At 35.7% G+C, this 12988-nt stretch overlaps 1 protein-coding gene and 1 long non-coding RNA gene across 3 annotated transcripts; both read right to left on the reverse strand.

Moving 5' to 3' along the window:
• Positions 1 to 12: 12 nt before the first annotated feature.
• On the reverse strand, positions 13 to 7155 carry LOC129573537 (uncharacterized). Of its 2 annotated transcripts, none has more exons than XR_008688599.1 (3): positions 6981 to 7155; positions 518 to 802; positions 13 to 151 (listed from the first exon to the last, which is right to left on the reverse strand). It is a non-coding gene; the product is annotated as an uncharacterized LOC129573537 (long non-coding RNA). The 2 variants fall into 2 exon arrangements; XR_008688600.1 differs by having other exon boundaries at positions 16 to 130.
• An 888-nt stretch (positions 7156 to 8043) lies between these two features.
• LOC129573531 (FAD-dependent oxidoreductase domain-containing protein 1) lies at positions 8044 to 11440 on the reverse strand. Its single transcript, XM_055454139.1, has 3 exons — positions 10330 to 11440; positions 9900 to 10236; positions 8044 to 9653 (listed from the first exon to the last, which is right to left on the reverse strand). Exons 1-3 carry the CDS (start codon positions 11093 to 11095, stop codon positions 9149 to 9151), a joined length of 1608 nt encoding a protein of 535 aa, XP_055310114.1. The 5' UTR covers positions 11096 to 11440; the 3' UTR covers positions 8044 to 9148.
• Between the last annotated feature and the right edge of the window lie 1548 nt (positions 11441 to 12988).

The following is a 12988-nucleotide window of genomic DNA, read 5'->3' on the forward strand; positions in this document are numbered from 1 at the left end:
AATTGACGTCGGTTGATCCGGTGAAGCGATTGGGTATACGAAAAAAAAAATTGATCGTGAGATTGGCGGTGCATTAAAACGGCGTCATATGGAGTGGAAATACAGGCGAAAGTAACGAAAAAGGCGGCTTCTGAAAAGAAACATGGAAAAACTGGCCATTTGGTCATAAACCTTGAACAATTATTAATTGGAATTGCCTCGAAAATAAATTCCATTTCGACTATTTCATATCATTCGTCCAAAAAGGACTTCTATTCTTCAACGCCCTCCGTTCATGAAGGCAAAAAACTTGGCATTGAATTTTAAAAAAAGGCGAAAGGAAATGACAAGGTGGATTATTAAATTTAAAAATTTACTTGGTACGATATGCCGTATTTTTTATGATCGAGCGATATTTTTTCACACGTAAAAAAAAATCAGTTAACACATTTCGGAGAATGCAAGAATTTTTTGGAGCAACAAAATTCGACTTTATTTCGAAATGGAATTTCATTCATATCCGGCGAAATATACCCACCAATTTGGCAACTCGTAATAATTGGCGATTGAATATTGAGGAACGTGTATGTTTTTGCTGGAGGGCACTTGGTTCAATATGAAAATGATTCAGTTATTTTTGTCGAATTGCTTTTTGACACTATCCAAACCATTGTTGAATGAATCTTTTATACTGTCGTAATTTCCTTCAATGCCCTTATCCTTGTCGATGACACCAAAGTAGATGCCAGCTGCAACAACGGCCGCTATCACAAGTACGATGCAAAGCACCGACAGTAACATATTCAAAGCACAACTGCAACAGCTAAAATGGAAGAAGAAAATTATCGTTAGATTGGTTTTAAATTGGATTGACGAAATTTGTTTGGTTTTTTTTTCTGTTTTTGAAATTTTTCTCTCTTTTTGATTTTTTTCTCTTATTTTTATTTTTCCTCTATTAAGCGATGTTTCTTTCATCATCATCTTCTCTTTGATTTTTTTTTCATTCATTTTTCTTTGGAGAATAGAAAAGAAGATTTTTTTTTTCTATCCATTCCACCAAAAGCCAAACAAATGTCCGAGGAAATTTGTTGTCATTTGTCGTCATGGGTGTTGAATGTCATTCAACGCCACTAAGCTGTAGACATCTCTCTCCGGCTATACGGTAAACAACAGAACCAACACGTACATAAGAATGACATTTTCAATTGTGTTTGTTTCGTTAGTTTCAACTGTGCCGCTACGAGAGGTCACTTTTGCCGTTTCTTGTTGTTATTTTACATGTAAAATCAATGGTATTAGACGAGGATGTTTGTCGTGGTGTTAATGTGAAGCACACAAACGATTTATGACCTAAGCAATAGTAGCGTGTCGGCGTTCTCTTTTTTTCGGGGTTCGCACATGAAGAGTAAACATGAAATATAGAAAAAAAAATATGACATAATATATGTCTCTGTGTGAATCCTCAATGAATGTGTCATTTGGTTTTCTATTTTTGAAATTAGCGATTATGCTTGGATACAAACGCCAATATTGCGTGCAGTTCATTTAATGTCACATATCGACGCAACAAAAACCCAAAACCATTTCTCTTGTCGTACCAGCTAATTTCTATCAGTCATAACATGTATTCAGGTCGTAATGTGTTCATTTTTTGCTGTTGTTGTTGTTCTTATTGTTTCAACACTTGAACGAAATATAAACAAGGAAAAGTTTCGGGTGTGGCTTGTAAACAAACGTGATATAGAGCGATTTAATTTGAAGCTGCTACCCGTGAAATACAATGCCATTTACTTTCGTTGGGGAATATTTGTGTATCGCATTACGGAAGCCAAACAGATATCCTTTGGCCCAACACAAAGCTAGCCCAATTCAATCCGAACCACACACATACACACAGACTATTTTCGAAATTAATTGCATATTTCGCATATTTGATCGGGAAATCAATCACTGCTATTCACCGGCTGAGCCAAAGAACTCAAGCGAAAATAATGAAATGCTACGAAATTAAATGGTTTTGGAAAATAGACGGCAATTTGGAATGAAAACGGGGAATTATCGAAAATCAGGCAAAATGCTATTCGAATTGGGAACAAATTCTATTCCAAACTTTTTGAAAAAGGAGTTGAAATTTGAAATAATGAATAAAATATCCGAAAAGCGGATGCACGGCTGAAAACGCAGGAGAAAGACGAAAAATAGCGAAAGAAAAGCCAAAAACAGTAGGAAAAAGAACGAAACAAGAAAAACATCCAACGAATTTCATTCAATGGAATGAAAGAAGTACAAAAAACATAACCGTATCCAATTCAACGACTGAGAATGAACAAAAACAGAATCGTTTAACCGTTTAAAGATTGCAGCTACCGCTGGAATTCTTTAAAGCAAAGCCACCAATTACGCTGTCATATTAAGCTATTTCCGTCCGTTTCCATTGAATATTCTATGTGTTTTTGTCGGACGAAAGTCAATTTTTCGGCAAAACAAGTCAAATCGCCGGCATTTTGACAAAACAAGTTTCTTTTACGGTCTGAATTGACATTGAACCGGCTCAATGAAGGCTTCATTTATGGCGTTTCAGTTCAATGATGTTTAAAAACTGATTTGCATCAGAACTGAATAGTCGATTTACATGCAAATTTCTCCAATAAAGAATGTTCTGACGATGTCCTCCTCAGTCAAGAACGTATAAAGAAGTGCCTCATTTTCACGAGGAAATAAATGGCTATTGCGGTAAAAAAAAAAACACTGGCCCTGACCTTGTTCAACCGAATTTGCTTCAAGAATGTCAACACTGTGTGGCCGGTGTACGAAAAGTCGGCTAGTTGATTACTTGACCTCATTTGAATACATGTCCGGTTAATTGTTGTGTGTAACAATACAAAGCGCAAAGGGCTTAATGTTCTACCTGAAAGTAAAACAAAAGCAGCCATCCATTGACGATGCGTCGTCATCGTCGTTGCGGCAACCTGTTCCAAATTCAAATACACACACTCCATGTCAACCGTTGACCGAATTTCAATACACGAGGAAGTATAAATTGTACAAAACGATTGTAATGAAATTACAAGCACACCAGCGTAATGTCCATGCCATCGATGAAAATCTGAACGGCGAAAGAAAACCAAAACTACTGTACGAACCAAAATAGAATTGACATAGATTCCAGTTATTAAAAATTCATTTCGATCGACTTGTGTGTACGACATGGTAAAAGATGAGATAATCAAAAGGGGCGATTCGAAATGGATAACCACATTTATTATATATATTCAAACGGCAAACGCATAAGCTCTTTCTGACGATTTCGACGCTCGCGAAGCCGCATATTTTTATGTGCAAGCAAAGTAAAACTGTAATCCGAGGGACGAGAACGTAAGAGTCGATGAAACAAGAGCAAAAACAAATCGTTTGTTGGAGCGCGGCGCCAGCATTCTTCGGGTATGTCTAGTATGCAAATAGACGCATACCGGCTCACAGCCGGCGACTGGAGAAAAATAAAATGCTTCAGAAATCAAACGATGTGAGTGGATGTGATTGTTTTATGTCCGTGATTCAAATAGTGCGTTCGATGGTTTTCAACGATAGCCGATTCGGATTCCGACTGATTATCGGCTTAATTTTATATGAAATTACATCATCCACCACCACACATCAAAATAATTCATATTTTTGTGGCAAATTTTTGCACGAGTTAAATTGAGGAAATGCCGAAACGTATACAGCGAATTCAATGTTTGACTGAGCAATTTCGACTATTCGATCGAAGCAAAATGATACGGAATACACTTTCGTTTTTTGAATTGAGGATAATAGAACAGCAGGCATCCGCCCTAAGCTGATATCAACGCCAACACTATTTACATACTAATACCGGCATTTGGATCAATGAAAATGCCCAGCACAAAGGAGAAAAAAAAACCGACAAAAAAAAACCGAAAAAAAAGAACAAAAGTAAACGCAATTATGACTACATCAACCTTATTGAACTGATGTTCCATCTGCTTGACACTCTTTAGAGTCTTTGCCTTTTAATTAATTAAACGCAATTGAAGATGAAACAACAAAAGTGAAGGCAAGTAGCGATGGTGACAGCAATAGCAAACATTCACACTGACTCAATGCACTAAGCCTGTGTGTGTGTGTGTGTGTGTGTGTGCATGTATTACATGCTGCCGACCACTAAGATGGTTTTTTCCCTCGTTGTCGTCTATTTACTTATCACTTGTCCGTGAAATATGTGTCATCAATGTGGAATTATATCATTCACTAGCCGAAGCATTCAAATGTGCGAACATGTGAAAATAGTCGCTAGGCCGAAAAAAAACCTAAGCAAAAAATCGTTTTTATTTATATAATTGGATGTGCGCTTTTTTCTCTTCTATTTCATTCTATTCAGCACAAATGTATGGTTTGCGGTGTTTGTTTGATCGTTGTAGTTTCATGCCATGTTCAAGACGGTTTGTTTGTGCAGCCAATATCTAGACATTTTGTTTTATCTGAAACAGCGGAATTTTTATCTCGTTATATATATACAATAACAAATTACACTCGAGCCGATTTTGTTTTTCGTACTCCAATTTGTTGATCAATTAGTGCAGGGAGCAAAGCTCCAGACATCTGAATCAGTAACAACAGACTTTGGTCTGTGAGCGATTTGACTTTAATTGAGCTTGATATATGAATCACAGACATTTTTTTAATATATTCAAACTATGCGTTTTTCTACATCATGGGAATTTCAATGATTCAAAAGGATCCACATCAACGGGTTAATAGCCAAAGACGGGCACATATCTCAAACATTCACCTCGTATAAATCCAATCAGTGTGCACATAAGCAATCTATAGACTCATATCAACAGCTTGATAATGCTGAAAGTGAGGAATACCCACGCAGAATTACGGACATTGGCGCAACCAATTTTTTTTTAACGTTTTATATCGCCAGCCATCACTAAATCTCTTCATTTAAAACAAAATCAAGTCCAGATTTCCAACTGCAGTACTTTCGGCGGTTTTCAATCAAACGAACTTTTTTTTATCAACACGTCGAAAATTAACACAAAATCAATAATTATAACCATTTTTTTTTAACCAATAATGATAACGAATTCACAGTTTCGGAACGATGGACAAATTTTGTTTCCATGCTAAAGAGAAAAATCATTGCGTAATATTTCCACATAAATTCTGTGTCAGTGAGTTTATATCAAGTTAATGTTATCAACAAAGTGGATGTGAAAAACCACTTCCTCCAAGTATGAATTTGATTTTTACTAAAAAAAAAACCAATTATCTTTCTTCGAAAATGTCATGCCGGACGCTTTATACCAAATGAAAAAGAACCTCAAATACCGACGTAATTTATTACCAAACAAATGGGTCATTAGCAAGAAAACTTACTGTATCATTAAATTCAGTAATTTCATTCATGTCGTTTTGTTTCATCGTTTTTAGCAAAAGGAAGTATTGCACTTTCGCATGAAATAAAAGCGGTCTCTTCCCTTTCTTCTCGTTCTTTTCGTCTATAAAATGACCCAATAGTATTCGTGATAAATCATATGTGTCGCCGCACAATTGCTGTAAACAAAGCGAACCGGTATCATGCAACCGTCTTCTCTTCGTACAGAAAACCGTGAAAAAAAAAATGCTTTCTATTGTTGTCAATTCGTAAAATAATAAACAATAATTTATATTGTTGTTAGAGTTCGATGCACATGACTCATTTCTACGTCGAGTGATATCGCCGGTTTTTCTATCTATGTATATGTAATTCGATTTCTTTGAAAATGAGTCAATAAAAATGATAAATTCGTCACGAAGCTCAACGCAATGTTTTTCAAAATAAACTGAAAACTATTCGATTTATTCATACATTTATTAGTACATCAAATAAATATCGAACATTCTATATTGAACACAGACAAAATTCACACAAAAGGTATTTTCCCTTAGAAGATGTGTAGATAGAGAAGAAAAAATATCCGTCGTTCTCATACAAAATAGCACAGTTTTCCGGTACGTTTTACGTTAAACAAAAAGCCGAAATGTAAAAAAACACAGCAGTCGATGTGTACAACAGTATGTGTGTGTTTTTTTCTCTCTCGTCTGAATCACGAATTGTTGCTTGCTTGCATCGTGCACAAAACAATGAGCAAAGGTAGTAGTAAATAGAGGTGTTCTTTGTGTGGCTCAGTCAGCTTCATTTAAATATATGCAACAAAGAGTGTTTTAATGCGTGATCACGCGGTTTGGGTATGGAATTAAACGAAGAAAAAAAACAGGGGAAAAATTCTCTTGATTTAATGGGGAAAAAAACCACGAAGATCATTGACCGTAGTCATTCTTATTAGAATTGACTTTGATGCAATGCATACACAACCGAAGCAAATGAGATAAATTTAAGTGTTTTTTTCTGTCTAAGGTCAGGCGTTGTTCTAAGGAAACACTTGCTCAAAACAAAATGAATAAGCGAGTGCATACAAACTCTCGTTCTAAAATTACTTGGACAATAGATGAATTGAGTGAGAAGAGCATCATTGAATAGAGTGTAAAGAATTGGTGCGGGTAATTAACGTGATGATTGGAAAAATACGAAGAAACGATTCTTCTTAACAAATTCACTTGATAAACGATTCGGTATCGAAGAGACGCTATATTCCAAAGCAATAATAATTTCAACAAAGAAATAAACCAAATCCCCAAAGCCACTTTCGATTGAACTATGTTGTCAAAAAATTGAAAAACAATGCTCAAACCAATGATTGGCATCTTAAGTGTGGCAACATGAGTAAGTCAACTCAATGTGAAACAGTCAAATCGGACAATGGAATGGCTGTTTGTTTGTATCTTCTTTTTTTTCTCTCTCCATGTTGTGTTCACAATAATGGAAAGTACGACAGAGAACCTGTTTGAATGCACTTCAAATTGGTTCACGTTGCATGTACACAACGTTCAGTCTTATTTATGAATAATTTCGTTGATCGATTGCAACTTACCAGCAAGCAACTTGCCCAGCTAAACACTTGCACATCGTGCTGTAATTATTTCTTTCTTTTCGTTCCACCCAAAAACCAACAATAAAATTTAATAAAAATTTATCTATTTATTTGGCTTTACTTTCGCACACAGACAGCTGCTACAATGGATATCTTGCGTTGAACTGTTTTCGAATTCAATTAAATTTAATGGTGATATTTGCTGTTCAGTTAGACACTGCTGCTTCGGCTTTTGCGAACTTACAAAAAAAATAACCTAAACTGCGAAAGTGTCGACAGTTGGATGTGTATTGCTTGAACGGTGTTCGTATGAATACTAAATAATAATGTATGTGCGTTTGCTAACATCAGTCAATGGAGGCGACGAAGTGAACGCGCCAAGAGATAGAGAGAGAGAGAGAGAGAGAGAGAGTGCACGCGCGTATGTGTGCGTTTGCTGTGCCTTTCCATTCGGCGTGTGTACTGTATATGGGATAGGCTGTACAAACAATGCACACCAACCGATGTTCGGATGTGTATGTGTACGTGCGATACACAACTTTTGCTCTTCGTTTCGTGTATGTGCATCCGAAATAAAGATACATTTAGAAATTTTTCTCACGCATACCATTACACGACGTCTCATTCTGTTTGTTGTGTCGCTCTCGATGTAGACACTCCATCTAATAAGCCAACGTTTATGAATAGATTTCACCAAATGAAAAAATACGTGATGATATGCCGCTTCATATTGCGTCTATTATATCCAAAATGCATGTGATTCGAATTTAAACCAATTTTTTCTTCTGCTTTCGTTTTCAGAGCAAACAAATTTATTTCTGGGGATTTGATTATTGTTCCTGCTACTGCTTTGTATGACCAATACTACTATTTGATGGAATGTTATAGAAGCCGGAAACTGCTCTAGCACGAAGGCTACGATTATATCGCGATTTTTGTCAACAAGTGGAAATAATGACCATTTTATCGAACTTATTTTTCTTTTACTTACCTTAACAATGAATGTATTAAATCTTGATAAGAATCAATTTTTTTATTGAATTAGAATGGTAAATTGTGAACATTTTCATTCAGAATTTCTTTATTGCAAATTCATATGAGATTTTTTCTTTTTTCTAACCAACAAATTGTGTACTCAGTACCAAAATATTATCATACAAAAACAAAAGATAATGACAATTTTTCATTCGACCAGTGAAGTAATTACCAAGCTCCTAATTAAATAATAACAATTTATTATTGGTTCATTTTATTGCCGTGCTTTATTTCATCAGGCGAAATTTCCATCAACAAAATAAATGTTAATATTTATGTATGATGCATATAATCTAATGGGTATCATCAACCATTTTATTGTGGCCAGTTTCAATAAATTCAACGACTCTTTTCCCTTCGGGATTGAAATGACCAACAGTCATTCAGCTGTGTGTAGCGGCTAACAGTTTGGACTGGCTAAGTTGATTGAATCAAAAAAAAAATTGTGTAGAAACAATCGCGTTTAACTGTAGCTGATATTTTCAGCCAGATGACTAATTTTGGATATTTTTTCTTAAAATTAACTATCAAGCAAATATTTTTGACGTTGATTGTCGTAGAATTTATTCGACAGAATCATTTTTCAGTCAGCCATTACCCAGTCAAAAATCGGAAATTAATTGGTTGACACGCATTCACGTTATCAAGAATAAAAGGATGTTTAGAACGCTTTATATCGGTATTATAGCGGAGAGAGTTTGTTGAATAACAAGTTTTTATTTAAACCAAACCCATTGAAATTGTCAAAAGAACTATAAGAGCAAAAATCGTAAAAGAGTTGAAGTTGTCTTCGCTTAGCATTCAAAAACCGCCTTTTTAAAGTCAATTATAGATTAATATGCTCCATAGAAAATACAAAGCATACTTCGTTGCGTTAAAAAGATGATTTTTTAGGAAAACATAATATTTTCTCTCAATTTCTCGATTCAAAAAAAAAAAAAAAAAAAAAACTGTCAGGAAAATGTTTCATTCTTTGAATAATTTTGTTTCTTTCGTAAAAATAAAAACCTAAGCAATAACAAATTTTCTATTAAGAAATTCTCTTTTAAAATCGTTTAATCATTATTAATGATTCACTAGCAATAAACTATAAGTCCATTTTTTTAACATAATTTTCTTTTTCTTCAATAATTTTAAACAATATTCTGTTCTAGCATTGGTTCGGCTACCATGAGCCTATCGAATCCGAGTCGACTCAGGTCGAGCGTTGTGAATTCACCGTGTAAAATCATTTCGGAAATGGCTCGTCCAACAGCTGGTGACTGTTGAATGCCATGTCCACTGAAACCGGTGGCAAAGTAAATATTGTGATAGTACGGATGCAGTCCAACGATGCCATTTTCGTCAAATGTATTAAATTCGTAATAGCCCGACCAGGCTGAACATACTTTGGCATTCTCGAATGCAGGTACACGGTGTGCCAAGTGTGGCCAAATCATTTCATCGAAATAACTGTAGTCAACGTCTAAATTTTCTGTGGATGGTTCATCTTCAAGTGATGGACTTCGGCCGCATAGGAAATTACCACCCAAACCATCACATCGGAAGTATGTTGTTGACTTTGGATCTATCGTCAGCGGAGAGTTGAACAATGGCTGATTTTGCCCTTGTGATTTTATTGTGTACACATAACGCTTTCTGGAAAGGAATGTTACAAAAATATACGGCAAATTAGTCATTGGGCAAATCTTTTGTTCAGAAAATTGTTGAAAAACAACAGCAAAAAATGAAGAAAAAAAAAAAAAAAAAAAAAAATTGAAGAACAAAAAAATTAATTGTAATCCGAGAAATGCAAATAGAAACAAATAAAACGAAGTTGAACAAGAAAAAAATAAATATTTGAAAAGTTGAGAAAAAAAAGAGTATGTCTATAATTGCCGTTACCTTGGTTCAACGGGTAACGGAACCGATAAAATGCCTGGACCCGAGCCGATTTTCAATAATTTCGCCAAATGTCCTGACCAAGCACCAGCCGCTACTATACAAGTAGCAAATGTGATTCGCTTCACTTCGCCCGTATTCAATTTGACAATGAGATTATTGGTCGAATTGTATTCACCCGATGGTACGCCTTGGATTTGAATGTGCTCATTTTGTTCGAATTCAAAATTAACCGCTTCGCCGTCAATGTATTCGGCGCCCAAACTTTGTGCCTTATGCTTGAAACCCATCAGTAAACTCCAAGGATCGAACCAGCCTTCTTTTTCTAAACCGAAACAACCTGCAATTGGGAGACAAATGAGAAACAGCATGGTAAATTTTTGTACTTATTATAACAAAGTGATGAATAAAAAAAATGTTCATGCCAATTTACCTAAAGCAATATCGTTAACATTAAGCCATGGGAAACGATCTTTCAATTTCTTGGGCGTGAGTAAAATGTTTTTGGCTCCGAGTCGATTTTGTAGCGTTGAATTCTGTGTCAGTTGTTCGGCACCTTCTTCGGTGGCCAAAAATAAATAGCCATGTGGTACAAAATTTACGTTTACATGATCGCCTAGATAATGTTTAATATTTCGAAGAAAATCCGAAGCATACAATGACATTAGAATATTTTCCTCCAGCGAAAATTGTTGTCGAAGGCCACCGACCGAAAGTGTTGTGGATGCTTTTTCATAAGTTTTATCTTGTTCGAGTACGACAACCCGAAGACCCTCTCGTGCGCGTTCTTTGAGATAATAAGCAATGGAAGATCCGATGGCACCGCCACCAATGATAACGATGTCACAATGCGATGGGAAAAATTCCTCTTCGGGAAAACCTTCACCTTCGCCGAACAGTGTATGCTTCCACATTGTGGCATTTTGACGTGTCGTCCGTCCATCCAGTCCTGGTATGTATTTTTTCAGCCGCAAAATATCATCCTTCAAAATACGATGTGTTCGTGTGATTGGATTTTCAGCGGGCGGTGGCTTTAGTTCCGTACTGTCGATCACCTTCCAATCTTCGAGTCGCTTCTCTTTATTCTCTGGCGGCCACACCGTTGTTTTGACATCTTTGTCTTTTTTGTCGCACAAACATCTCACACTCTGCTGGAACTGACGTGACAAAGCACGGAACGGTGCACGAGTCAAAAACATTGAAGAAAACCTTCTGAAGAAAAGATATCGCAATCACACGCGGCTCGCACAACGATCTAACTCTTTTTACAATTTCGACGTATTTGATGTGGCCCTTTTAATTAAATAGAGCTCCAATTAGATTGCTCCTCTTATCGCCCTTATCTCTTATTTAATAACAATCAAAATTGTTTTGCTCATCATCACGATTACAAGTACATAACACTCTTTTTTGGTCTATTTTTTTACAAAAAAAAAGTCTGTTTGGTTATTGATACCGCAAATGTCACATTCGCACATTGAAACAAGGCACACGAGCTGAGTAGTCAATTGGTATGACAGATTGATGCTTAAGTACGACTTTACAAGGAGAATTAACCAAAGTTCACTGGAATTTGAATTTTTTTCACAGTGAATTTAGAAAAGCGCTTGTTTTTTGGCAATGATTATCCTATAATTTTGTTTACTTTGTTGAACATTCCATTTTCCAGTGTTTTTCTTCTGAAGAATCTCGATTTTATTTTTAAATTGAGCAAAAAGTCTGAAAATAAAAGTAAAATGACCAAAAATGCTGACTTTGACTGACGAATGTTGAAAATGGGCTTCGGTGAGATTGAAGAAGTGTGTTCGTTGCTTTGCTGCTTGAAAAAATGACGTAAAGATGTCGCTGCATTCAAAAGCACAGAAAAGCATTGATTTCAATTTCAAACGCTCGACTTTGATTCCGAATTTATTCTAACAGTCTTTTAATCTGTTTGGTTTTACTGAAGCGAAAATTGTCGCCGTTGTTCGTTCGTTTGTATGAAAACTCATATTCAATGGAAGTTCTTGAACAATACGATGTTTTTGCTCTTGAAGATATTTTTTCATTCTTCTTCTTCTTCTTTACAAAAAAAAAATTCCAGACCAAAACCGTTGAGTGATGAAATGTAATGCAACCCAACGTTGATGTTTCGGATCGAAACTTTCGGTGTTCAGCATAAAGCAAATTATAAAAGTTTCGTCATAGTGTCAGAGAATGAAATTGGTTGATCCATTTGCTAAAATATCCATAGTAATCATGGACCGATGTGATGTTTCATCGATAAAATGCGTTGAAATGATGAGAATTCCATATAATATCTGTATCAAAAGAATCTCACATACTTCGTGTGCGTGTCTTGCCATTGGTAGAATATATATTGTTGTGATTGCGTACAGCAGCCGGAAAACAAAATCGGATGTTGCCTGTAGCCATACTTGTAGCCATAGTATTTGGTTCGTTGTTTCGGATAGACGTGATCGTTTTACATCGTTGAAATGAGCAACAATTTGCATATCGATGCCTAGACAATTTCATAGATTACAACAGGGGGCCGTCAAAATTGCTTCCTGTATGTGCTAAATGTTCGAATCGGATGTGTATTCTTCTTCGGATTTTTTTTGTTTGTTTCGTCGAGTTTGTTGAAATGTTCACACTGCTTGGCAAAATTGAGAACAGACATAATAGGAATGTTGTCAACAAAAGGAGTTGGGAGAACTCGTTTTGATTCCCTCAAAAACACAAAACTGGATAATGAATTAGCATATGTGGCAAGTAAGAATTTCATCACTCGATGGTTTCGTGCAAATGTTTCGTTGGAGAGAAAGTAGAGGAGGAACAACTATTTTCGTAATAAAGATGGAAAAATGTATTGTATTTTCAAAGCGCTCGGTAGCTTTCATGGAAAATAGTTCTTCGTCTATGTTTCAAATGTCGACATTATACTTTTAAATACAAAACAACAATTCGAAAAGAATCAAAGAGTTTAAAACGAACAAAAGAGAAAAACCGATTTGGTTGATTGCTTCATCTTGTTGATTCACCTTAAACTCTCTATCTATTCAATCTCTTTCTCTCTCTCTCTCTCTCTCTCTCTCTCTCTCTCTCTCTCT

The sequence above is a fragment of the Sitodiplosis mosellana genome, unplaced genomic scaffold, assembly GCF_009176505.1.
Source record: "Sitodiplosis mosellana isolate CC-2019 unplaced genomic scaffold, AAFC_SMos_1.0 Smas_scaffold_6099, whole genome shotgun sequence".
Taxonomy (NCBI): domain Eukaryota; kingdom Metazoa; phylum Arthropoda; class Insecta; order Diptera; family Cecidomyiidae; genus Sitodiplosis; species Sitodiplosis mosellana.